This window comes from Pseudochaenichthys georgianus, chromosome 16 (genome assembly GCF_902827115.2).
Source record: "Pseudochaenichthys georgianus chromosome 16, fPseGeo1.2, whole genome shotgun sequence".
Lineage (NCBI taxonomy): Eukaryota > Metazoa > Chordata > Actinopteri > Perciformes > Channichthyidae > Pseudochaenichthys > Pseudochaenichthys georgianus.
In genome coordinates, this window is record NC_047518.2 from 29,589,167 (window position 1) to 29,615,590 (window position 26,424).

The following is a 26,424-nucleotide window of genomic DNA, read 5'->3' on the forward strand; positions in this document are numbered from 1 at the left end:
ACACTTTGGGTTAAGGCTTGTAACAGTACCAAATAGAACAAAATACTTTCACTTTCATTACGTTTTATACCAAAAAGTTAGCTCTCAATGCTAAGTAATCTAGCTCACATACCTGAACCATGTTTTGTCTATGGCCATAGCGCAGTGAGGCACATTTGATAGGACAATGTCGGGTACAACCTATGGTGTAACCCCTACATTTATAATGCTGTTAAGATGTCTGTAGTGGACTGCCTGTAATGAAATTGTAATTATTAATAAATGAAATATGCACATACACAATGTACAGTTATTAGTTATATGTGATTTTTGAATAAATGTAACCTGATAGGTTTGTCTGGAGCAAATGTACTGTACTTTTGTCACACCAGTGAGTCTTTAAATCTATATAATACAATCAGTTTCTTTTATCAACAATCTTTATTTCATTCATTTTAGTTTATTAGCATTAGTGTACCAAAGACAATATTTCCACAACATCAAGTAATTCTGAGATTTAAAAAAAAAGGTACAATATCTTTAAAAAGTGAATATTAAATCATTAACATATTGCCCATTAATAAACGAATAGATTTCCCCAGTGAAATGACCAGGACCCAAAACACTTTTCCTTTAACGTTAATTTAATGTGTGAGAGGTATAGTTTTATATTGAAAAACAACTGACCGGATGTAGAACATCGCTTCCGGTGTCGCCACCTTCTTTGTCTCCGGCCCAACATTTCGACATTAGGGGTTTTCTATTTTTCCACCTTATTTTTTAGGATATATTTACTTATATATCCTTACATTTCTGGATTGAATGACAGTCGACTCTGAACTATTAATGCCTAAAAGCAAAGCACCAAAAATGGATGACCTGGACTACAGTAAGTGAGCTTTCTAACAAGATATCTGCATGTCGCTAGCTAGCTGTGGCTAGTTGTAGCTACTGGCTCGGTGTATTTGCTCAGGTGTGACAGTGCTCAACCCTTTTAACATTTACATGACACATATTGACCATATAGCCTGTTCTGTCTTTTCCATAAAGTGTGGGTAAACACGTAAACCACATTCAGGGTAAAAGGAGCCACAGCGGTGCATTAGCTGAGCCTGACGCCAACTAAATATTGATTAATGTCTCTGTGTGCTCGGAGCTAAGGTTTCAGCTATCCTCGATAGACATTTAACACCTTCGAGTTAAGCAATATAGAGGTTTGCTCCTTACAATTTTCCTGGTTTTGTAACCAGTAGCCTGTCTGTCTGGTGGAGTATGAATCAAACAGCACAGTGGATGCAGACTGTGGGCGTGGTTGGTGGTGTTTTAGAGCAGCTGTTAGTTTCAGACTAAACACACTGCTGATGGAGGCTTTGCGGGATCACGAATCATCATTTTTCAGACACCATCAATCCATATGTTGTGGGACATGTATACACATTGTGAAGATACTCTGATAAAAGTCCTACATTCAAAATCTTACTAGTAAAAGTACTAGCACTCACTAAACTCGTATTTAAAGCTGTCAATAAATGTAGTGGAATAAAAATAGTGTCTTCCAAAATGTAGAGAAGAAGTATAAGGAAGCGTAATCAGAAAATACTTATGTAAAGTACAAGTACCTCAAAATCGTACTTGAGTAAATGTACTTAGTTACACCACCACTGTTCAGTTGCCAGTATATAAAGTACACCTAGCGTTACTCCCGTCTACTAAGAGAGACTGAGAGATGTGTTTCTAACATGTAGTCTTCCGAGTTCCCACACTTAAAAGTTGACAATAATTGAAAAAGCCATAGGGTGATTTACAACACCACTCCACCACCACAAACATGCTCCTGAGCTCCTCTTACTGTTGTGAAAGCGTGTTAGACATTGTAGGTAAAGCTTTAACACTGCGGGAAACCGGCTGACATATTTATTACATATTTATGCTGCAAGTGAATATATGAAAAAGGCAGATGTCACTGCTATTTTCCAAATCTGAAACTGTGTGTTAGGAGTTGTAAGCTTCTCTGGGATTGTCTGGTCTAGTTTTGTCAAGTCGAGGTAAAGCCTAGTGGTTTATGGTCTTGACCTGAACAGGTAGAGTCACGTTTTGGTAAATACCTTTTTAGAAAGTTGCGTAACTCAACTGTAAAGTAGACTTTGAAACCACGGGAAACAAACTTTAAAATAGTTATTAATGATTGAAATTATGCTTTATAATTAAGAAGTCTATCAACCAGCCTTCCATTTGATTGTAACCTTTATCTACATGCTTAATACCATAATATAATGTTTATGCCTTTGTACATGCCAAGAACATACTTTTTAAATGTGCTTTATACTTCTGTTTTACATCTTAAATGTAATGAAATGATTGATGGAGCTGCATTTGGTGTAAATGTCACTCTTCCTCACTTGACACTTTGCAAAGTGACTACCTTCTCTTTAGCAAGTAGTTGGAATAAAGACGGTTTGTAATGAGTCTCACAAATTAATTCACCTTTTATTATATTTATTTAGTTTTGGAAGTGGATAAAATATCAGACGAGTATATCTCTTCACCCACCAAATACAACTCAAACTAATTGCTCCGCTTGAAACCACTAGTGATGAGCAAGAAAATATATCTCCCATGATTTTGATTAGGCAGTCTTTAAACTAGTCTGGATGTTGAAGCAGTGAGCTGGGGTTGGCTGTTCGATTAGTCTGTGGGATAAATGCTTTATTATTAAAACTGGCTGTCAGAAACCAGTACGAACAAACTTTGCCATGATAAAAAGTTATTGCCTTTTGTGTCAGATTTCTAGCGCACCGTTACAAAATGTTATTTCTGCCTCAGCAGTAATGGACTCATTCTTCTTCTCTTCCCTTACAGTCCCAGTAGACCTCAGCCCAGAGGAGCGCTCTGAGCTGGAGGACATCCGCAGGAGGAAGGGCGTCCTGCTGCAGGAGATCCAGAGACTCCGGGAGGAACTACGAGAGGCCATTATGGAGGTGGAGGGACTGGAGACCAGCACAGAGGGCAGGTAGGAAGAAGAAGATGCTCAGTTCTTGCACAAGACAAATGACAAGAGCTGGCTTCTTGATCGCCAGAATGTGCGCATTTTTTTATTCAGCATTCTCAAATACATTATCACTTCCAATTATTTGTAGTTGTCCTAAAAGATAACAAATTTGTATTCACTTCAGATCACCATGTTCAGCTGGTGTCTTACCACCTTTTATTACCGTGTCAAAATGAAAGACTTTACGGCAGTCCCTGATGCTTTTTTCATCACCTTTTCAACTGTGTTCATCTTTTTTAATGCCTCCATATTGTTGCTCCTACAAGTGCTGTTGATCATTAGTTGACATTATAGTCTTGTCATTAATGGATATTAGTTCTTAATACATTTTCTGGTTAAGAGTGGTCATTTTAGGTAAGCAATATGAAGGTATGCGTAAAAGTAATTCAGTGAGAGCTTATGTTTTAATATATATATTTAATTTACTTTAAAAGAAAGGGACGTTATTTCAGATCAAATGAATGCAATTAACAGCTTGAAGAAAAACTATGGTATTAATGTTAAGTGTATTAGGTTTAAGGAAGTATTGTGATCTTTAGTGATTTGTGTTGGAGATGTGATGTAAACACCGCAAAGGCTATTTTCTCTAACATTCAAAATGTCTGCTCTCGGCAGTAAAACTCTTCAGAAAAGCAGGCATGTGGCGATGGGAAGGAAGAAATTCAACATGGATCCCAAAAAGGTAAAGCTTCCATACTTCACATGTGGACTCAGCCGTCCCTCTGTCTTTACCGTGTGGTGACAGGCCCCTCTCCCCTCTGCTGCAGGGCATCGTGTTCCTGGTGGAGAACGAGCTGATCAGACACACTCAGGAGGACGTCGCTCAGTTCCTCTACAAAGGAGAGGGCCTCAACAAGACTGCCATCGGAGATTACCTGGGAGAAAGGTGCTTGGCCTGGAAATATCTCGAGACTTTCTTACCTAACGTAACAATCATTTGTAACTTATCTTTCTTTCTGTTCTGCAGGGACGACTTCAACCTCAAAGTTCTTCAGGCTTTCGTTGACCTCCATGAGTTCACTGATCTCAACCTCGTCCAGGCCCTCAGGTAAACTTCCTGTTTTGTACCAGGGACAACATGTTAGGGCTGTGCAATTAATCGTATTTTAATCGCGATTACGATTTTGGCTTGCAACGATTACGAAAACAACGTAATCGAAATAAAACGATTATTATTTTTATTAAAAAAAAAAAAGAAGGAATTATTACTTCACATCACTTTTACTTCACATCACTTTTTTATTTCAATAAATGGATGTTTTCAAAGTAAATGGATAATCGTTTTTAATAATCGTGATATCAATTATTGACCAAAATAATCGTGATAATGATTTTTGCCATAATCGCCCAGCCCTACAACATGTCTTGAATAGTCTCCTGGCACAATGGAAACTCTCATTGTCACTTAAGGTTAGAAAGGGTTACAATGACGCAAGAGAGAGCGGTATTAACTCTGCCTTGATGCCAAATATGTTCCCTCCGACTTGAGCTAAACCTGGACCTGTTTCTGCAGACAGTTCCTGTGGAGTTTCCGTTTGCCCGGTGAAGCCCAGAAGATTGACAGAATGATGGAGGCCTTTGCTCAGAGATACTGCCACTGCAACCCCGGCGTCTTCCAGAGCACCGGTAAACTGGTTATTCTGCATTTCATCTGAGATGATCCGTTACCAACCTATTGTTGACTTCTCTGTGTGGTTGGTATCTGCCGGCTTTAAAGAAAGTGCTATTTTCCTGTGATGGGTCACAGGAAGGGCACTGCCCAGAAGACGTGCACTCACACAAGCAACAAGCCCCTTACCAGAAATGTCCTCATATGAAACCCTGCAGTCTGCCAATTCCTAAACCTCGCTTTTCAGTAAAACATCTTGTGTTTTCATTTATGATTTCCTTTAATTATTTAAGAAGAGGTTTAGCAATGCATGTCTTTTTGTTTTTAAGAAAAAAAATCATGGCAAGGCTCATAATGGTAGCAGTCCAAGCTTTTGTTGAGTTTGATCGAGAAGCTTTGAATGTCTGCTGTCTTTTCATGCCAGGATATACAGGAGTATATCCCTTGGGATTGGGAAGTTTGTGCATTTTGAAAGTGATTTCATCTTTCTCTTTTCAATACATTTTAACTTGGACTTTATTAAAAAAAAGAATCCTACATAGCCACCACTGGAATCTATTTCTAAAAATAGTATAATACCATATTAGTGAAGCCTAATCCATCCTGCAATTGTGCAGAAATACCGAGACATGCAAAAAAAACATTCAAATAGTTATTTAGACTTTAAACTATTCACTAAAGCCCAAACCTGTTGTTTTTCTCTCTAATATTAATTTAAATGTAGTAAATAATCACATGTTTTGTGTGGAACTAGAGTCTTATTCTCCTTCTTCTCCTGTTTACAGACACATGTTATGTGCTGTCATTTGCCATCATTATGCTGAACACAAGCCTCCACAACCCAAATGTGAGGGACAAACCCGGACTGGACCGCTTCATCTCGATGAACCGAGGCATCAACGAGGGGGGAGACCTCCCAGAGGACCTGCTTAGGGTACCATGAGATCTACTTTTTGTTTTTTGGAAATGGCTAAGTTACAACACAATGAACACATTGAAGAGATTGAAGTGAGCTTTTATCCTGTGTGTTGTTCCAGAATCTCTATGATAGCATTAAAAATGAGCCCTTCAAAATCCCAGAGGACGACGGCAACGACCTGACGCACACCTTCTTCAACCCGGACAGAGAGGGCTGGCTTCTCAAACTCGGTGAGATGATGCCAAGGAGGCTTTGTTGTGGACTACTTTATTTCATGTTGCCTTTTAACCCTGATCCTGTACAATTGAACAAATAGATTATATCGGTGTTACAGATATCAGAAGTATTTCCATTGTGAAAAGACAGTGCTATGTTCTGTATGCAGTGTACTTTGTTCTCTCTTGAGGCTTTGTGCTCTGATGACACGCCCTCCTGTCTCTGAGAGTTGCTGCTCTCCGCCTTATCTCTCAGCGTTGTGACATTTGAACATTGCCGTAGCATGATGGTGAACAGGAGACTCACTTTCCTGCGTCATGGGAGTCTAAAAATCTGATGTTTTCTTTTGCATGGTGGGGCCTGTAAACTCTGTCACTAATCAAATCTCTTTCTCTTCCTCGTCCCCGTCTGTCTCTCTCTTTCTCTATTTGTCCTCTGTCTCTAAATCCTCCGGTCCCTTTTTGTCTCTGCTTCTTCCCTGCGATTTCCACCCTCTACTGCCGCTGCTTGTTTTCTCAGGAGGTATGTACGGACAGTTGTTGTAGTTTGAAAACGTTAGCCATGTAGTTAGCTCCAAGACATTATAAATAGTAGAATAATCCCAATTCAACTTTTCCCCCATGAAGGAAATCTTTTTCCCACTCGTGATCATAATGAGCATGTTTTTGTGTTTCAGGGGGACGCGTGAAAACCTGGAAACGACGATGGTTCATTCTCACAGACAACTGCCTTTATTACTTTGAATACACCACAGTAAGTGGGTGCAACACTTGAGGGAATCTGCCACTCCTAGGTGTATCTGGTGCAGGTCGTACAGGATGTTGCTGCTGTATTTGCATTGGGTTTTCTGAGGGGAAAAAGCAACAGGATCAGTTGCATTGTTGTCTTATCTTGCAATGCAATCTGGTAGTGTCTACAGTTGCAAGGCTTCTGGAAAAATGTGATTGTTTTTTAAAGGTTATTTAAGGCCTACGGGTAAAATTGGGTATTCCCTTTGGCAATAATGTAATGTATCTAAAATGGGGTTATGTTACTGAACTCAAGGATGAAATGCACGACGGTGGTAATCCCCAGAAGACAAACTGGTTTGTTCCACATTCATAATCGCAACAAAAGAGACGAGTCAGACTGGTCACATGAGGCCACATTTCAAAGACCTGCTTTACAAAACACCAGGAGGACTCCAGCGTAGCTCAGGATACCACCTTGCTAAGACTACAATTCAAACAATGAATACACAATTTGTCACTTACTGAAAGGCTGCTTTTAAGTTCTGCTTCTAAGAAAAAGATAAAATCACAAGGCAGATGCATGCATTCATTTGTTATGTCGGCTGTACATTTATTGACTTTCTTAGTGAAACAACAGGCATCGAAAATAAATGCAACTGTTAATGCAGAAAAATACACATTACAGGCATTTTAATGTTGTAACTCTTTTGCCAATAATCTGCTGTTATTGTGTGTTTCCCTAACAGGATAAGGAGCCACGAGGTATCATTCCTTTGGAAAACCTTAGCATCCGGGAGGTAGAAGACCCAAGGAAGCCTGTACGTTTGAATGATTGCAGTCTAGGCAAATGTTGTTATCACATAGTTTCATAACTGTAGATTTCACAACAAACTGTAACTGTTTATCTAATTAATATTCTTTCATTTTTTACAAAAAGAACTGCTTTGAGCTCTACATCCCCAACAACCGTGGGCAGCTGATTAAGGCGTGCAAGACGGAGGCTGATGGCAGGGTAGTAGAAGGAAACCACAATGTGTACCGTATCTCCGCCCCCGCACCGGAGGAGAAGGACGAATGGATCCACAGCATCAAGTATGGAAATGCAGAATATCATTATTGGAAAGGTTTGGGTAGCAGTAGACCAGTGAGAAAGTTTAACAAATCTTCTAATTCAAACCCATTAAAACCACCATTTTAAGATCTGCCTTTCGACGTAGAGCTCTGGCTTCCAAAGTGTCGTTTTTCAGATTTCCCCAAGGGACTTTGCTGATGTGTCATTTATGTGATGCAATCAAAATCAATGTTGTTGATAATCGCGGACATGTCTCAGATTTGAGAAAAAAATACCCCAAGTATTTGGTATACAGAAAATACTTGAGGTTTATTTGTTGTTGTTTTTAAAACTAGCAATTCATCGATATATATTTGTAATGTCACTTTACGCCTTTATTGTCCTCTAAGGACATCAGAGCAACTCATTTAAAGTGAAGCACAAGGTGAGGCGCCCAATTTTTTGTTTATGCCAAAGTAATTTGATGTAATTGTATTTTGATAATCCACTCGACTCAATAGTGTTTCTTTGTTGTTTGTTTGTTCCTACAGATCTGCTGTCAGTGTTGATCCCTTCTACGAAATGCTCGCTGCGAGGAAGAAACGTATATCACTGAAGAAGAAGGAGGAACAACCGTAGAGTATTCAACTCATTCTCTGTCCTTCTCATCCTCCTTCCAACAGGACACACATTATTTTCCCTGCTCCTCACTACCTGTCCATAAGTTTAGTTGCTCCTCGTTCCACCGTCCTCAAACACATCCTCTCCCTGATAAGAGGACTCCTTGATACCCTGTCTACCAGACTATTGAACACCTCCTTCAGAGTGAAGCGCTCCCCGCCGTGGCTGCCTCTTGTTAACTCGTTTCTTACACTGCTGGTATACACACCCTGACACACTACAACCAGAGCACATCGTCCGTCCCGTCTTCTCACCACTTCCCTCTCTCGTTCAGCATCTAAATGATCTGTGCACTGGGCTTAGACCATATTCAGACTAATGTTGGTGATTTCAGAAACAAATCTTTCCTGTTTTCCAAAATGCAGGGATTTAAAAAGGCTATGATTGTTAAGATTTAGGGCATCCTGATTATTTTTTGGAAATCTTTTTTTCTCTATTTCCTCATAACTGCCTTGTTAATCACAAACAAAACTTTAAAAAAACTGACAGCTGTTCAGCAGAACTATGTCAGGCCTCTGACTGAAGCAGCCTTTGTGCAGAAGAGGTTTAATATTTCTCTCTATGGACTCTGGTCTTTAAGAATACTCTCTGAACAAACATACAATGGTGACACAAAGCCTTCTATGTTTCTGACATCTGCATTAGTGTGAATACGGTCTTTTTCAGAGTAGCAAGCCGCTTCAGTTCCCGTGGAGTGTTCTTTCACATTTATGATGCTGCCTAAATGAAAAATGGCCTTCCTTGGTTGTGTGCACCCCAGAAAAATGTGAATTCAATATTCAAATACTACAAATGTTTTTTTAGTTAAAGGACAGGTATGTAGGATTTGTGGTGGATCTATTAAGACAAGTGGAATATATTATTCACCTTTAGGTTTTCTTTAGTGTATAATCATCACTTATCTCGAAATCGTTAGCTTATAATGAGCGCGTCATAACTGCACAGGGTGCCGTTTCTTCCAGCTCTAGAGGGGGGCATCGTGTTTTTCAGCTGGAATTTTGAGGCGCAGCGTTGAAAGATGGAGATTAGGAAGACGAGGTTGTTGGTGCTGGCCAAACATTTGATGTATTAAGAAGTTTTGAGAACAGGAATGGAGGGTCATACTCATTATCTGGCACAAGAAAAAGCTAACGAGCGTGAATTATTGCCGCCAAGGAAGCAAAAACATAAAGAATGTGAACGCTAGATACCAATAAATCCTACACACTGGACCTTTGACGATAGTAAGAGAAGAATCCGTTTAAGTCAACGCAGCAAAAGATTTCAGATCACTGAGATGTGCCCATTGCTTCCTATACTACTCTTAATGGCTTTGACACGCACAACTACCGTCTAAACCCTACAAACTGTAACCCTTACGTGAGGAAAATGTCACTGTTCATGACTGTTTGCCAAGTTACTGTTGATTTTCAATTACAGGGCAGAAAGGTTGCTTTACTTGCATTATTAATGGAGAAAGCAATTTCTCTCCTTCCAGATAGCTTTTTGTTTCAGCTCACTAAGACAAGATGTGGTGTTTAGCATGTTTCTTTTACATTGCATTTAGCTGACGTTTTTAGCCATAGCGACTTACAATAAGTTTACAAACCCTTAATAACACTTTACTGAGCAATGATCATCATGTCCTCTCAGATGTAATGTTCTAGCATGCCACACATATTTCTTCCCTGCTCAACACACAAGATGAACACGGACATCTCTCTCACAACAAGTAATAACTCTGTAAGACATTTAACTGTTAGAGCCTGGACTGTCCGCTATAGTGCGTTTTCATGAAGTCACAAAGGCAGCTCATTACAATGTATACTTTCTGTAAATAGATGTTAGCATATTTGTTTACGATACATATAGAAATGATTTAATTTATTCTTTATCTTTTGTTCAAATCTGATTTTTGTACGAGCTACTGTAGGACTGCATGTTGATAAACTGAACCGTCAGAGTAGGTACTGATGCATCACTGATCATGCTAGTGCACTGATTTGAAAAGTGTTAGTGTTCCCTGTTAATACCGATAAATAGCTTTTTAATATTGAGGTTGTTTTAAGCATAGAGCTATTAGTCTTATCGTAGTTTCTTTTCAAAATGAGATGGTGTTAAAGAGATGTTTAGAAGTCTGGTTTATTTATTTTAGAGTAAACCAGACTGAAGCACAAGCAGCAAAGAGTCTCAAAAACTAAAGTCCAGTTTTTGACTCGATGGCTGCCCAGAGTCCACTTGAAGTGTGCGGGGGCTTCTCACAAGCTGACATTTCCATCATACAACAGTAATTAAAATGAAGAGACAACAAAACAAGGAACACTAACAAAGCTTTGATTCATTATATAATAGTAAAGATATTCAGATGTAATGAATCAGTAACAAGTTTAGATTTGTGTCCAGTGATAGATTTGCTTGACATCCAGTTCATAAACGTATTGCTAGTTGTTTATTGAATTGGCCATTTTTAGAAGGTAGTGAAAATATTTGTCTACTGCACTTTATCAATTTTAGCATTTTGGAGAAAATGCTGTTACTTTGACTGACAACACTCCAATACTCTGTAGCACCCTCTACTGGTGATCTCACACTGCAATATGCATAATTACATAATTTGAAGCTTTTTCTTTGTGATGACACCATGAAGACTTTGTTTTAAAGACACAGCTGGTGATTGGTCCTTCAAATAACAGATATTGAATTGCCTTTACTCCTACCTTATGAAACTGACAAAGGCCTAACTTTAATCCTCCATGTTTGTGTGCTAACAAAACACACAGACTATCTGTAGGCCTCGACCTTCTGGGTATTCTTGAAGTGCAAAGTTGCCAAAAAAAACAGTTGGGACAACAAATGTTTATTTAAACATTACAAATGAACACTGAAATGATCAGACTGAAACTGGGCCTCTTCAGGAAATGTTTATTTTGTATTATTTATTTTTATTTACTGTTAAGTTGAAGATGGATAGATCATCTGTAAATGTAGCAAAAGGAAAACCATGATTAATTGGTACGAGTAAACTACTGTGTAAAAATAAAAGGTAAACCAAGATGATGTATTGCTGTTTTATTTTTTTGAAATGGGGGTGAGGGGTTTGTCTTTATATTTAATCTGCTAGGTCAACTTTATTTATGAACCCTGCATGATCTTGTATAGCAGACCAGACCTATTCTTCAAATGTTAGGAGGTGAAATCCTAAGACCAAGATGTTAAACATAGTTTAAAAAAAAAAAATCATCCTAAAAATCCACATGTCGGTGTTAAAGGTCCCATGACATCCTTTCCGGTTATAGAGAGGCGAAGTCCCTCCCTTTCCGGGAGCCTCCATGGGACCCCGGAAGCGTAAAATTATACATTGAAGTCAATGGAGAGAGAAAGGTTATCTTTTGATCCCGTTTGAATTGTGCCACGAATGACACATATGATGTTTGTCAATTTAAAAGAATATTTTGCAAGTCAAAAAAATGTGTCGTAAAACTGTGAAGTTACACATTTTTTTGTGTGAAACCGCTGAGTGAACTACAGGTCTCTGGTCTCGCACAATACGCGTCACCATCACAAAGACGGCCGTCACGTTAGCAAATTTCACCTGTTTCTTTCAGAATGAGAATAAAAGTATATAACGAGGTGAACATCACTACAAGTCTGGACACGTTGAGAGCTGTACATACACGAAAGGGGAGTTAGTCGGTTCTGTAAGAGCAGCGGGACCGGCTTTACAAGGTTTCGGTGAGTAATATGAGTGCAATGTGTAACGTTAATGTCAGCTAGCTAACATTAGCTAACAAGGTACACTAACGTGTTTTGTTTCAGGAACTAGTTTTCTCCTTAAGAACTTCGTGGTCTCTGTGTATGCTGTGGATAACATTAGTGTTCACAAGAACAAGGTACACTCCCGTGTTTTGTTTTAGTTGCTCTTCAGATTGAAGCGGCCAGTTTTATATCGACTATACTGTATGTGTGATCTCCTTTTACATCTCGTTGTGTCATTTGAGTTTATTTGCTGTGTGTAGATTCAAGGATTTTGGTGACATGAACATGACCATCGCGGAGGCAGTCCAGTTACCATCCTTCTGTCTCCGTGAGGAGGGTGGGTCATATATCACCCATACTGGCACCAGTCCAAGGGCAGCTGCACATCACAGACCGGAGTCTCTGCTACTTTGTTGTGTGGACCACGAAGGAGGCGATCATCATCCCCATCCCCAAAGACAAAGACATGCCATGGAAATCTCCTCCTCCTGGAAAAATTCTACACCCAGCAGAACTGTGTTGGCCAGTAGAGAGGAGGACATTTAAATAAACATACTCTTAACACCCTCAGACTCTGTGTTGTGTTTCGTAGGTGTGATGGGGTGTTATGCAGAGGGGAGGAAAACAGGACACAGCAGATTGGGATTGTGGTGGAGACGCTGAGCAGTTATTTAATTGTTGCATGTCATTATTATTATACTGCGTGCTTCTTAGTTATTCCATCTTTTGCTGTAACATGGATCTGTATGTAACTCTATATTTACTTGTTATCTACCACACTTCCTTCTACATCATACATAGTATATAGGATATATATTTTTGTATACATATCTGTAAATTGTATAATTTTATTTAAACGTCTTTTTGATCTCTCAACAATAAAGTTGACTTTAAAATATATATAAATATATATATTCTTTATGAAAATAGTTGCCTGTTGGCGAAATGAATCCAAATGAAACGTTGGACTGAACTACAACTACGCCTTTAAATCTCTACGGACTGTTTTTCAGTGGGATGGCAAGTTCCTATCTTTAAACATGTATTAGTTTTTTCTCAACAGATTTGATTTTCTGAAGTTAATTTAACTTAACCATGTAAGGTCATTATTAAAAAGGTACAATCAATTTGTTTAGGGTTGAATAAAATAATGATAAACATTTCATTTGGATAATTTACTGACAGAATAAGAAACTCAATGATGCTCTACTCACCTGTTCCTTTTTATAAAGTGAAACAGTTGAAACGATAGATTTTAGTAAACTTAAAAACAACCTTCTCCAAAAGCTATCAAGGAATATACCGAATACTTGTTTTAGAACTTTATTACATATTTTTATATAAATAGTTTGAGTGATCCATAATTGACAGAAGCTTGTGTTTACACTGACCTGTTACTCATATATTAATGTCTTTGTAACTTCAGTAAACCACTACCTCACTCATTTCTTTCATTCATCACGGTTCAGTAAACTAAGTGACACATGAACCAGTTTAATAATTATAATAACGTAGGATTGCAACTCTTTGAAACTGTAGGTGGCTCTTAAAAGAGCCGTTGTGTTTGGGTGTGCTGGTCTCAGGTCAGTCTAAGCCCTCTCTCGCAGATGCGGCGGGCCAGCTGGATGTCCTTAGGCATGATGGCGACCCTCTTTGCTTGGTTCATCTTACTGGGGGGGCAGCTACATGGATGTCGGTGCAGTCCACAGTCATTAGAGGCTTCTCAATACTCAAATTTCCCCTCCTCGACTCCTCGGTCCTCCGGTAGTGACCCGGAAATGAATTTCAGCGCGCCATTTTGAAGGACGTCTCATTTCTCTAAATGCACACCGAGGATCGAGCGTCGAGGAGGCTCTCTGGAGGAGCTATAACCGAGGATACACTGATGGTTCCTCCACGGCTCCTCCGCGGATGCATTTCCGGGAACGGTGGAGGCGTGACGCACGGCCGGACTTATCTCAGCCAATGACAGCTCTGCATGCATCCCCTGGATATTATTTTAGAAACTGCTCTCATCGCAACGCGATGTTTACAGTGAGAACAGCTGTGAGGTCCTGCAGAAAGCAGAGCAGTGTGTAAAATATATATCACTCAGTATAACAGGCCTACTCTCTTTATTTGCTTTAGTTTAGTAGATATCTACAAACAAAGAGTCGATATTTTTCTAAAACCATTTAGTGCTTCACATAATAAAATACACAACGGCTGTAGCCTGATTATGCTTTAGGAGCTGTAGGTGTGTGTGGTACAGTGTGTAGGTGTGTGTGTGGTAGGTTACAGTGTGTAGGTGCGTGTTGTACAGTGTGTCGGTGTGTGTTGTACAGTGCGCAGATGCGGCGGACAGACAGGTCTCCGTTGGTTTGGTGTCCTCTGCTTACTTTTAATACTTGCAAATACAACTTTTGGCCTGTAATTTCAATTCCCCATTTCAGCGACCAGAGAGAGGGGGGGGGGGATATATCCAGTCTCTGATTGTGTTACGTTATTATGAGAGTGCTCTCATACTTTAAATTGCATATATTTATATAAATATATTTGTGTGTGTGTGTGTGTGTCCGCATCTGTAGCCTGGTATTGCCTCATTATACCGCACTCTCAATGAATTCAAAGTAAATATGTGGGGGAACGATGTTCAGCTGATCCAGCAGAGATTATAATATATGACAAAACACTCACAGCTGATGCAGCTGTTGCCACGTAATAATGAACGGACGTCGCTTTAATATGACCGCTCAGAGGAGAGGAGTTCTCATTTCTTTAAACGTCTGCTGCTTCCCCTCCTCTCTCCTCGGTTCCCCTCCTCGGTCCTCCGCTCGCATCTCCTGTGGGCGGGTCTAAGTATCGAGGAGGGGAGTCGAGGAGGGGAAATTTGAGTATTGAGAAGCCTCTATGGTGTAGTTGAAGGCAGAATGAATTTATTATTGACCCCGAATGAAGCACAACTTCATGTCATACAATACATTGACTTTATTTGTAATTGTGTAAAAAAATATGAGCATTGATTAGCAAGCAGGACCTGCAGGAACAGAGCATGGTGATGGATGGAGCTGGGAAGAGAGAAGAATAAAGAAAACAGATACACTTTATTATCGGATATTAAAAATTCAATTTCAAAACAAGTTGCCGCTCCTACAGTTTTCTAGTATGTAAAGATGATTTCACATGACCTATGCAAAATATCACACTCAATACATGTGTGTCTCTGGGGGGTGCATTGTGCCTTTGATGTATATAAATAATATACCATAACCAAATACTATTACGTACAGTGGAAATCAGGTTGCCAGAGCAGGTCAGTCCAGTGTGCATGTTCCTCAGGGTCTCAGCAGTTACAGGTGAGGGAAAGGAAATAAAAGAGAAAAAGGTCAGTAACAACACTTTAAAGAAACAACACTTTGAGTAATTATCTCTTTTAATAATGTTCTATCAGTAATCACTCAACTACTGTCTTTCCAACAAACAGATTGACTCACTATCATCACAATGAAACACGTCCAGAAGAATGGACCACAGATGGAAATGAGCTATTAGCTATAATCTGGCATATTGCATCTCTTCTCTTTGCTGAGATTAATGTTTTTGTATGCATGGTCCTTCTATAAATAAATAAATAAATGTCATGCAAAGCTGCCTGCCTGCCTTCCTTCCTTCGACTCTCCCTGAACTGCCTGATCTTTTAATGTTCAATGTTAACCATTTGAGCAGATAGCATTACGTAGAAAAGATCGCAGATGCTAATGTGTCGTTAGCCTACCTCCCGCCCCCTTAGCACCTGGTGGAGGGGGCGATAGGCTCCTCTTCAAATGTTTCACAAAATACTTACCATCATGACTACTCTTACTGTTTAACATTTGGGTTTATTTCATGTTAAGGCTAATACAAATGACAAGGCTAAGTAATGTGATGCTAACTAACGTGCTCGCTACTAGCTATGTAGCTAGCTTGACTGTGTTCCATGCACAACATGTGTATTACCTGATATGTCTGATCCAACGACTCCTGGTCCTTTCATCAGACGGGAAGCGATAGAACGAGCAAGTGGTATGATCACTTATGTGATTACAACCTGGTACAAAGCACACAGGCATATTGTAATTTATTTTTAGCAATCTCTTATTTATTGGAGGGAATAAATCAGTTATGAGATCTTCTTCTTCTTCGCTTTAATTACGAGTCGCAACCACTTGGAGCATTATCGCCTGTGACATCACTTACGCGAGCCAGAATGGGATTTGGGATTTGTAGTCTTTGTAGTCGCGTATTTTTCATAGTCTTATATTTCAACAGTTTTACGACAAAATGTGACTTTTTTGACATGGAACTTATTGTTTAAGATTGACAAACATCATATGTGTAGTTCGTGGCACAATTCAAACGGGATCAAAAGATACGTTTTCTCTCTCCATTGAATTCAATGTAAATTTTTCGCTTCCGGGGTCCCATGGGCCGGAAGTAGATGGGCGTGACTTCGCCCCTCTATTGCCCGTCCCCTTGTGTGTTATGTACAGGGGTGCACATAACTTTGTTGCCCTGGTTCTCAAAAGGAGCACCTGGAGATGTTGCTTGGTGCTCATCCTTAAAATGAAATAAACCGTAACTTTTGAGGGGGTCTTGACTTTATTTTCCAGACACACGCGCTGAACACAAATGCAGAGGTGAACACAGAACACACATGCAGAGGTGAACACAAGACAACATTAGCACGACCAGTAATCCTACAAGCATCATGTCAGACATGGTAGCTGATGATGTAGGCCTACTACTTTCTCTCTGGTTGAGTCTGCGATTAGCTGCTTGCATCCACAAGTCAACAGCTGGTTTTGGGTCGAAAGTCTCTGTCATCTTAGACAAGTGGATGTAATCAAATAAGTATGTGAACATAACCAATAACCTACCAAATTGTTTTGGTCGAATGTGAGAGATTGGTTGTTACTTAAATTAACAAACATTCCGGCCTTCAAAATATATCACATTTTATATTATATTGATAATTTGGATTCTCCCATATCTGATTTGGTAAATATAATTATTATTTTGGATAAATACCATTTACATTGTAGTAAATGGAGAGGAGGCAAGCCCTCCTTTCCCTGTTTCATAAATGAGTTCAAATCCTTTTTTCTGTCCCTTAGGAAAATACAATCTTAACATGTCTATAAAGATTTGCAATGACATTTCCAAATGGTTATTATTTTAAGTAAGCTTAAAGGTGGGGTAGGTAAGTTTGAGAAACCGGCTCGAGATCACTAGAATTTGAAAATACACAACCGGAGAAAATCTGCCACTTCCTTATAGAGCCCCTCCTCCAACACACACGAACGCGCACATGACCAATGAGGGCACGAGATAAGTTTGTGCCCTGATGGAAGGCTGACAGGCAGGTAGGCCATCCAATCCGATTGGTTGTACTTTTTACAGTATTACGGCTTCTACAGATGACATTTTTGTATGGATTTTTTGTCAAAGCACTTAAGATATTCATTGCTATCGGGATGTTAAGAGCATTCCATGGAATATAACAAAAAGTGTATCTCGAGCCGGTTTCTGAAACTTACCTACCCCACCTTTAATGCCTCTCAAATGTTTTTGTGCCTTTATGCTTTTTTTCCCTCCCCCTGGCTCTTATTGGATGTGTTATTTTTGTCTTATTGTGAATGAATGTCTTGCACTTATGTTGATAAGTTGATGATATCCTCACCGAGCTTTTGTATGTTTTAAAAATTTTCAATAAAACATTTATTAAAACAAATTTTAAAAAAAAGACTGTCACTACCCGATATGCAGTGCGCATGTGCGAGATGGTCCGCCATATTGGACAACTCCGGACGGCAACCCAAGTAGGACACTTGACACAGTGGCTTTTGGCAAAGCTCAAAAAGAAAACTCGAGAGAGATGAGTTGTTATTACAACGTGACTTCACTATTATTTAACAACTCTTTGTATTGGGTTCTTTTATTTGGGGTTAAGTACATTGTCAGAATAAGTGAGAAATGAATGTAACTTCTGTTAGACAGCTATCATACTGAACAAATATTTACTGTGAATGTATGCAAACATGTATGGCATATAGCTGTCTAACAACCCGTTTAGGTTGCGAGTGAATAGTGGCAAAGTCACGCCCATCTACTTCCGCCCCATGGGACCTTATAGAGAGGCGAAGTCCCTCCCCTTATGGTGGGACTCATGGGACCTAATTTCGGAAAAAAGTTTGTATTGAAGTCAATGGAGAGAGAAATATTATCTTTTGATCCCGTTTGAATTGTGTCACGAATTACTCATATGATGTTTGTCAATCTTAAATAATAATTTCCATGTCAAAAAAGTCACAGTTTGTCGTAAAACTGTTCAAATATAAGACTATGAAAAATACGCAACTAGAAAGACTACAAATCCCAGAGTTGCGTACATTAACGTTACACATTACACTTGTGTTACTCACCAAAACCTTGTAAAGCCGGTCCCGCATGCTGGCTCTTACGGAACCGACTAACTCCCCTTTTGTGTATGTACTCAACATGGCCTGACTTGTAATGATTTTCATCTATTTTAATACTTTTCACTTCATTCTGAAAGAAAGAGGTGAAATGTGCTAATGTGACGGCCATCTTGGTGTTGGTGACGTATGCAAGACCAGAGTTGTAGTTCATTTTGCGCTTCACACAAAAAAATGTGTTACTTCACAGTTTTACGACACATTTTAATTTTTTTGACTTGCAAAATTATCTTTTAAATTGACAAACATCATATCAATCAATCAATCAATCAATCATATGTGTAATTCATTGCACAATTCAAATGGGATCAAAAGATAACCTTTCTCTCTCCATTGACTTCAATACATGATTTTTCCAAAATAAGGTCCCATGGAGGTCCAACGGAAAGGGAGGGACTTCGCTATGAGAAACCAATGTGAGTTTGGAAAATTGCAATATACATCTATTCTAGTATATCTCAACAATGGAATTATGATCAGTAGCAATGGCCATGACATGGGGCCTATTTATCCCACGGCACTGCTGTGTGGTCGAACTTTCGCTTACCGTTATTCGCGCAAAATGTGATCGCCTGGCCGAACAGTCGCCACGTCTCCTGGAGGGCGAGCTTTACACACGATATCGCCAACATTTGAGACGATAATTATAAACTTGCCCGCTACTTACACCCAGTGGCGACTGGTCATTAGGGGCAGGTGGGGAACAGCCCCACCTAGTGTCAGCAGAAAGTATTACAAATAATTATTACAAAAAAATGCAAAAAATAAATTAAAAAATATATGAAATATATTTTAAGATCATGTTTAATCATTTGATTCGTCTGTACATTGCTGTTTTAGTCTGTGTTCTTCTAATTAGTGTCTACAGTGTGTGCCTATTGAGCTGTTTAGAGCCATGTGGGACAAAACCCGATCATGCCCCTCCCTCTCACTGTCTAAGTGAACGGTGACTGTAAAAACTACACTGCGCATGCTCAGAGTATTTTCCTATTTAGAGGTTTCTCAATACTCAAATTTCCCCTCCTCGACTCCTATCCACGACTCCCCTCCTCGAGACTTGGTGCCGCCCACAGGAGATGCGAGCGGAGGACTGAGGAGGGGAACCGAGGAGAGAGGAGTGGAAGCAGCAGGCGGTTAGATAAATGAGAACTCCTCTCCTCTGAGTGGTCATTTTAAAGAGACGTCCATTAATGATGACAGGAGGCACAGCAGCCCAGATGTGTTCATGATGACTTATATATTTACTTTTAATTCATTCACAGTGCGGTATAATGAGACAATAACAGGCTGATGCGGACATATACACACACATATATAAATATATACAATTTCAGAATCAAACAAGTATGAGAGCACTCTCATAATAACGTAACACAATCAGAGACTGGATATATCCCCCCCCCCCCCCCCTCTGGTCGCTGAAATGGGGAATTGAAATTACGGGCCAAAAGTTGTACAAGTATTAAAAGTAAGCATAGGACACCAAACCAACTGAGACCCGTCTGTCCGCCGCATCTACGCACTGTACAACACACATACACACTGTACCACACACACACACACACACACACACACACACACACACACACACACACACACACACACACACACACACACACACACACACACACACACACACACACACACACACACACACACACACACACACACACACACACACACACACTGTACCACACACACACACTTACTGCTCCTAAAACATAATCAGGCTACAGCCGTTGTGTATTTTATTATGTGAAGCACTAAATGGTCTTAGAAAAATATTGACTCTTTGTTTGTAGATATCTACTAAACTACAGCATACAGAAAGTAATGTAGGCCTGTTATACTGAGTGATATATATTTTACACACTGCTCTGCTTTCTGCACGTACCTCACAGCTGTTCTCACCGTAAACATCGCGTTGCGATTAAAGCAGTTACTAATCATATCCAAGGGATGCATGCAGAGCTGTCATTGGCTGAGATAAGTCCGGCCGTGCGTCACGCCTCCACCGTTCCCGGAAATGCATCCGTGGAGGATGCATCAGTAGGCTTGTTTGAGACAAGCAAGACCTGCGCAGTTGCGATCAACGTCTTGCTAGTGCGTTGCATGATGGTTAGTCATTTTGTCCGACTTGCTCTGGAGGCTCGCCCACATGAGACTTTGAAATCTCGCGGGACAAAGACGCCCGCAGCCTTGAGAGCGAGGCGAGGCGAGTTGGCGCAGTTGCTCTCCACGAGCTGCGGAAGCTAAATGCTTGATGGGAAACGGCTCGCTGGTATCTCGAGCTGAGCGCTCATTGGTGGTTTTTACCACTGCTGCTGATGAAACTCTCCAATTGGCTGGCAAAAGTTTGTTGTTGTTTTGTGTCAGTTTTACGTCGCCACATCCATTCCCATTTTTCATCATTGTTCCACAATGTTTATCATCATGAAATTAATATCTGTATATTTTATACTATACTGCTTACCGTTTTCATACTTTATATATCTTCAGCATATTCATACACACTGTTCATACTGCTCACAGGCTGATATCTAGTGTATTCATACCCCACTGTTTATTCATCATTCAATTCATTCTCTATGTTATTCTGTAGATTGTGTACATTACTTTCCACTTCGCTGCTTGTTGCACCTGGTTAGAAGCTAAACTGCATTTCGTTGTCTCAGTACCTGTAATATGTGCAATAACAATAAAGTTGAATCTAATCTTGAGCAGGAACAAATGTATTTACTTATCTGCGATTAAACACATGTGTGCATTCTTTATAAATGCAAACCGAGTCAAGCCGACTCCGGAGGTGGCGGTATGCACCTTCAAGTTGTTTGCAATCCGCCAAAAAACCGAGAGAAGAAGAAAAAGATGAAGAAGCCGACTCCGAGCTGTCCGACTTCAGGCGAGCTTTTTGAGACCTCCCCCGGCTGCGATCGGCTACTCTCGTCTACTTTCGAGGCGAGCCGCAACGCGTCTCAAACAAGCCTACTGTCTCCTCGGTTAGAGCTCCTCCAGAGAGCCTCCTCGATGCTCGATACTCGGGCTGCAGTCGGATAGTTTAAAAATCAGCTCCTAAGTTCTAACCCTATCGTCTATTCCTTGACCTCTGAGTGAAACGTCACCGGGTTAAGGGATAGTGGATAGGAGAATTCAAAAGGACTTAGGAGAAGAGACTGCGGTACTTTAGAGAATCCGAATGCACTTTCACTATCCGACGTGTTTATGATGCGCCAGCGGACGTCATTGTGTGCGTCTGCTGCTGTGGGGAAACTATGGAAACCACAGTTTTCTATACAGCGGACTACAACATGGATGTTTAATAAGAACGAGGGACTACTGTAAACTCATCTAGAGACTCTGCACCGTGCTCTGATGCTGCTGCTCAGACAACAGAGAAACATATTCTTCATGACCAAAGTTGGAATTGAAATAAAAAAGGAAAGTGAAACTTATGCTCGTCACCCTCTCCCTCCGGTCCACATTAATACAAATTATCCCAATACGTATGATTGTATGAAAATATCTTAAAATCAATACAGATGTATTTATTATAAACGTTAGTCCTTACCATCTATCACTGTGTATATCACCATTCAAACATCTTTTAAAAGTTGAACAAACCCCACACAGCTCAGTAAAGACTGTGAGATGTTGACTTTATTTGATAATTTCAGTGAAAACTAACATTCATATTTCTCTTTTTGATTATAATACTGATGAACGTTCAAAACAAAGCACTTTGGCAACTTACCACCTATGTTTTAAAATGCTTAATAAGCACCGTAACTTTCATGATATCATTTCTCGGTCATAATCGGTTGTTTCCGTGAACGGCCGACTGTTGAGTGACGGCAAATGCTGCGGCTGCAAGGCATTGTGGGGCAGCATTTTCGCTTCTCCTGCCGGTTAGGGAGGTCCAGTGGTTCCTAAGCTAAAGGAGGTTATAAAGGAAGTTTGAAACCTCCTTTCCTATCATTCTCATCATTCTAGAGAATTCGAACGGCACTTATCATGGCTGCCACTGAGGGACTTCCGGGTCATTTCACTCCTTTAGGAAGGTTCCTAAGCTAAATGGACTATTCGACTTCAGCCCAGGTCCTCGAAGTGCATTTATGGCGCATTTCCACTGCAACGGGGTAGCCCCGTTTAAGCGTCCCTAAGCGTCCTCGCTCAGGCCTCGGGCTGCCTCGCTGGCCGGCCGAGGCCGTGGCGCATTTCCATTACAGTTTAGGACCTGGGGTAGCAACGCAGTGTAGGCGGGGCGATCAGCTTTTTGGTCGGAGCGACGCTGGGTAAAACTGCAGTGGCGTCATCTTCAATGCGACACAACTCACAAAACACACACAACAATGGAGGATGTGGAAGCGATCGTTTACTTGTTTCTTGGTGTGTGGCTTGTTATCACAGCAAGAAGGAAAGTGATCACAGCAAGCATTGTATTGTATTCATTGTATTGAACATAAATAAATCCTTTTTTTTTTCATATACATGTGTTTGTCAAATGTTTTAAACAAATATTATCTGAATTGAATATTTGAAATTCAAGCACCAGTAAGTACTGCCCCATAATGACATTTGAGGAAATATCAGATCATGAAAAGAAAATCTTTCTAATCAATTAAGCGAATATCAAAGCTAACTATAAACATAAATACTAAAGTGTAAAACACGGCAACACTATATTCATAAATGCAAGTGTAAAATAGTGTGGACAATTGTAACCATGGATGGAGACTAAAGTATCCACAACATAAAATAATATATTAAATATAACCTCAATCTTTCTTCTAGACATGTTAAAAGCTTGCTTGAATGGGTTATAGGTTTATTTTGTTCTCTCGTCTTTGAAATATATAAGGAATGTGTTGTTTGAGTCTAGTAGAACGAGGGTATTACAATTGAGCAATTTCTACATGTATTATGTATTTATCATGTATTCTTAATACCATTACAAAATAAACATGTAATAATGTTTTAGAGGAGGACCTCAAGCTAGCAAACTCAATTTCTTGCTTTAAATCTCTTAAAAGTATGGGGCTTTTTCCTAACTGTTGGTGTTTGTTATTGCTTTATAAATTCATGTATGTTTATGATTTTTTTCTGTTGGGTGCCATTCATTATCAACAAGAGATAAGATAAGTCAAAGAAGTACTTTATTGATAGCAGTATAAAAATACAAATGTTGTATCAAAAAGGCATGCCATTAAACAATACAAATAAAAAATGTAAAACTGTATTGCAGCCAGCATAAATATACATGGAATTGTAAATATAAAATGAACATTTTAAAGAAAATAAATAAACAAGGAAGTACAAATGTTGCATTTAAAAATTAACTAGATAAAAAATATATAATATGTACAATAACTATTAAGGTTGTTTGAAGTATCAGGGAGCGTGGGCCACGTCGGCTGCCCAGTCATGGTGCCGTTCCTGCTGGGCCCGATCCTCTCCTCCTCGTTTCCTCTTGCCTGGGTGACAATAAGATAATAATTAGCAATAAGGAAAACACACAGGACAGGTACAGGTCACACAAGGATATAAGAATAACATGTATAAACAGAACAACAGTAAGGTGAACTAAAGAAAGTTCTGGCCCTAGATGTTTACAATGATTGTGAAAGTGAATTACATTATGTCCAGCCTGTTGATAATGAATATAAATGTATGTATATGATAGGATAGGATGTCTCACACACAACTGTACTAGCTGCTTACTAGCTAAGACTTTACTTGTAACAGAGCATTTCCACACAGTGATATAGCTTATTTTAATTACTGACGATGGATGATCCACGGTTTAAAAAAACAATTCCAGTCGTTTTGCCATTTCTATTTCTTACTAGACCACACGCTGCGGTGTGATGGCGGTGTTGGTGGTTGAGTCGGTGTCGATTCTTGGGGGTCCGTTCTGGATTCGATGACGATGTGGAGGAACACTGCCATCACCGTCGGAATTTCCTCCTCACGAGTCCCAATGTAATCAGAACAGCAATGACTTGTTAATTCCACAAACTACTGCAGCAGCTCTAGCTAAGGCAGCCGCCTAAGTAGATCTCCCCGGGCCCCCATAAAAACGTTGCCATTTTTGTAGCTCCTCCGTTTCAAAATGCTGCAGCTTGCTTCTTGAAAAGTGACGCGAGGGATGATCTCGCGCGCGATCTGTGACGATTCTCTCTGACCAATCAGCAGTCGAGTGTTGACGTCACAGCCCTGGCCTGGTCTGATTTTATGGGGCCGGAAAAAGAGGGAAAAAGTACCCGCTAGCCGGTACTAGGCTATATGGAAATGCCACCAAAAACTGGCCTGGCCGCTTGAGGACGGTCCAGGACGCTTAAACGGGGCTACCCGCTGCAGTGGAAATGCGCCATTAGAGAAATGAGATGTCCTTCAACATGGCGCGCTGGAATTCATTTCCGGGTCACTACCGAAGGACCGAGGAGTCGAGAGAAGCTTCTCAATTCTTAAATTTCCCCTCCTCGGTTCCCCTCCTCGGTCCTCCGCTCGCATCTCCTGTGGGCGGGACTAAGTCTCGAGGAGGGGAGTCGAGGAGGGGAAGCAGCAGACGTTTAAAGAAATGAGAACTCCTCTCCTCTGAGCGGTCATATTAAAGCGACGTCCGTTCATTATTACGTGGGTCGAGTGTTTTGTCATATTTTATAATCTCTGTTAGATCAGCTGAACATTGTTCCCCCACATATTTACTTTGAATTAATTGAGAGTGCGGTATAATGAGACAATAGGCTACAGATGCGGACACACACACACAAATATATGTATATAAATATATGCAATTTAAAGTATGAGAGCACTCTCATAATAACGTAACACAATCAGAGACTGGATATATCCCCCCCTCTCTCTGGTCGCTGAAATGGGGAATTGAAATTACGGGCCAAAAGTTGTATTTACAAGTATTAAAAGTAAGGACACCAAACCAACTGAGACCCGTCTATCCGCCGCATCTACGCACACACACACCTACACACTGTACCACACACACCTACAGCTCCTAAAGCATATAATCAGGCTACAGCCGTTGTGTATTTTATTATGTGAAGCACTAAATGGTTTTAGAAAAATATTGACTGTTTGTAGATATCTACTAAACTAATAAAGAGAGTAGGCCTGTTATACTGAGTGATATACATTCTACACACTGCTCTGCTTTCTGCACGGACCTCACAGTTGTTCTCTCTGGAAATATCACGACGCGATGAAAGCAGTTTCTAAAATAATATCCAGGGGATGCATGCAGAGCTGTCATTGGCTGAGATAAATCCAGCCGTGCGTCACGCCTCCACCGTTCCCGGAAATGCATCCGCGGAGGAGCCGCGGAGGAACCATCAATGTATCCTCGGTTATAGCTCCTCCAGAGAGCCTCCTCGATGCTCGATCCTCGGTGTGCATTTAGAGAAATGAGACGTCCTTCAAAATGGCGCGCTGAAATTCATTTCCGGGTCACTACCGGAGGACCGAGGAGTCGAGGAGGGGAAATTTGAGTATTGAGAAGCTTCTAAGGAGTCGAGGAGGGGACATTTGAGTATTGAGAAACCTCTAATGTGTGTGGCAAACAAATAATGACCATAGAAGGGGGGCATAGAGCTGCCATCCCCACCATACGTCATTTCACATAATTCAGAGCTGATTGGCTGTAAGTACGTGTGCCGCGAAAAGTGTGGTGTGTGAAGAGGAGACGAGAGAGCTGCAGTGACGCGTCCTAAAACCCGGAAGTAAGCTGCGCGTGGGTTCCCTCGACAAAAAAGCAATGAGATTTCTCCATAGAATTTTTGAAAATATCTCCAAATAAGATCTGTGGGAAACGTACCTGTTAGATAAATGCACGTTTTGTTCAGCCGGATAATATCCACATGTCTGCCCTACTTTTATAATTTTCAAATCATAAATCTATCGATTAGATTTATGATAGACTTTTGAAACTACAAGAAGATAAGGAGGA

The 26,424-nt window shown here is 40.2% G+C and overlaps 1 protein-coding gene across 1 annotated transcript; it reads left to right on the forward strand.

The window, feature by feature from the left end:
- The first annotated feature begins 696 nt into the window (after positions 1 to 696).
- cyth2 (cytohesin 2) lies at positions 697 to 11,268 on the forward strand. The gene is made up of 12 exons (XM_034102331.2): positions 697 to 868; positions 2,839 to 2,989; positions 3,644 to 3,710; positions 3,796 to 3,914; positions 3,996 to 4,076; positions 4,542 to 4,654; positions 5,423 to 5,571; positions 5,675 to 5,786; positions 6,449 to 6,525; positions 7,250 to 7,321; positions 7,441 to 7,595; positions 8,106 to 11,268. The coding sequence occupies exons 1-12, from the start codon at positions 802 to 804 to the stop codon at positions 8,191 to 8,193; spliced, it is 1,251 nt and encodes a 416-aa protein (XP_033958222.1). The 5' UTR covers positions 697 to 801; the 3' UTR covers positions 8,194 to 11,268.
- The last annotated feature ends 15,156 nt before the right edge of the window (positions 11,269 to 26,424 follow it).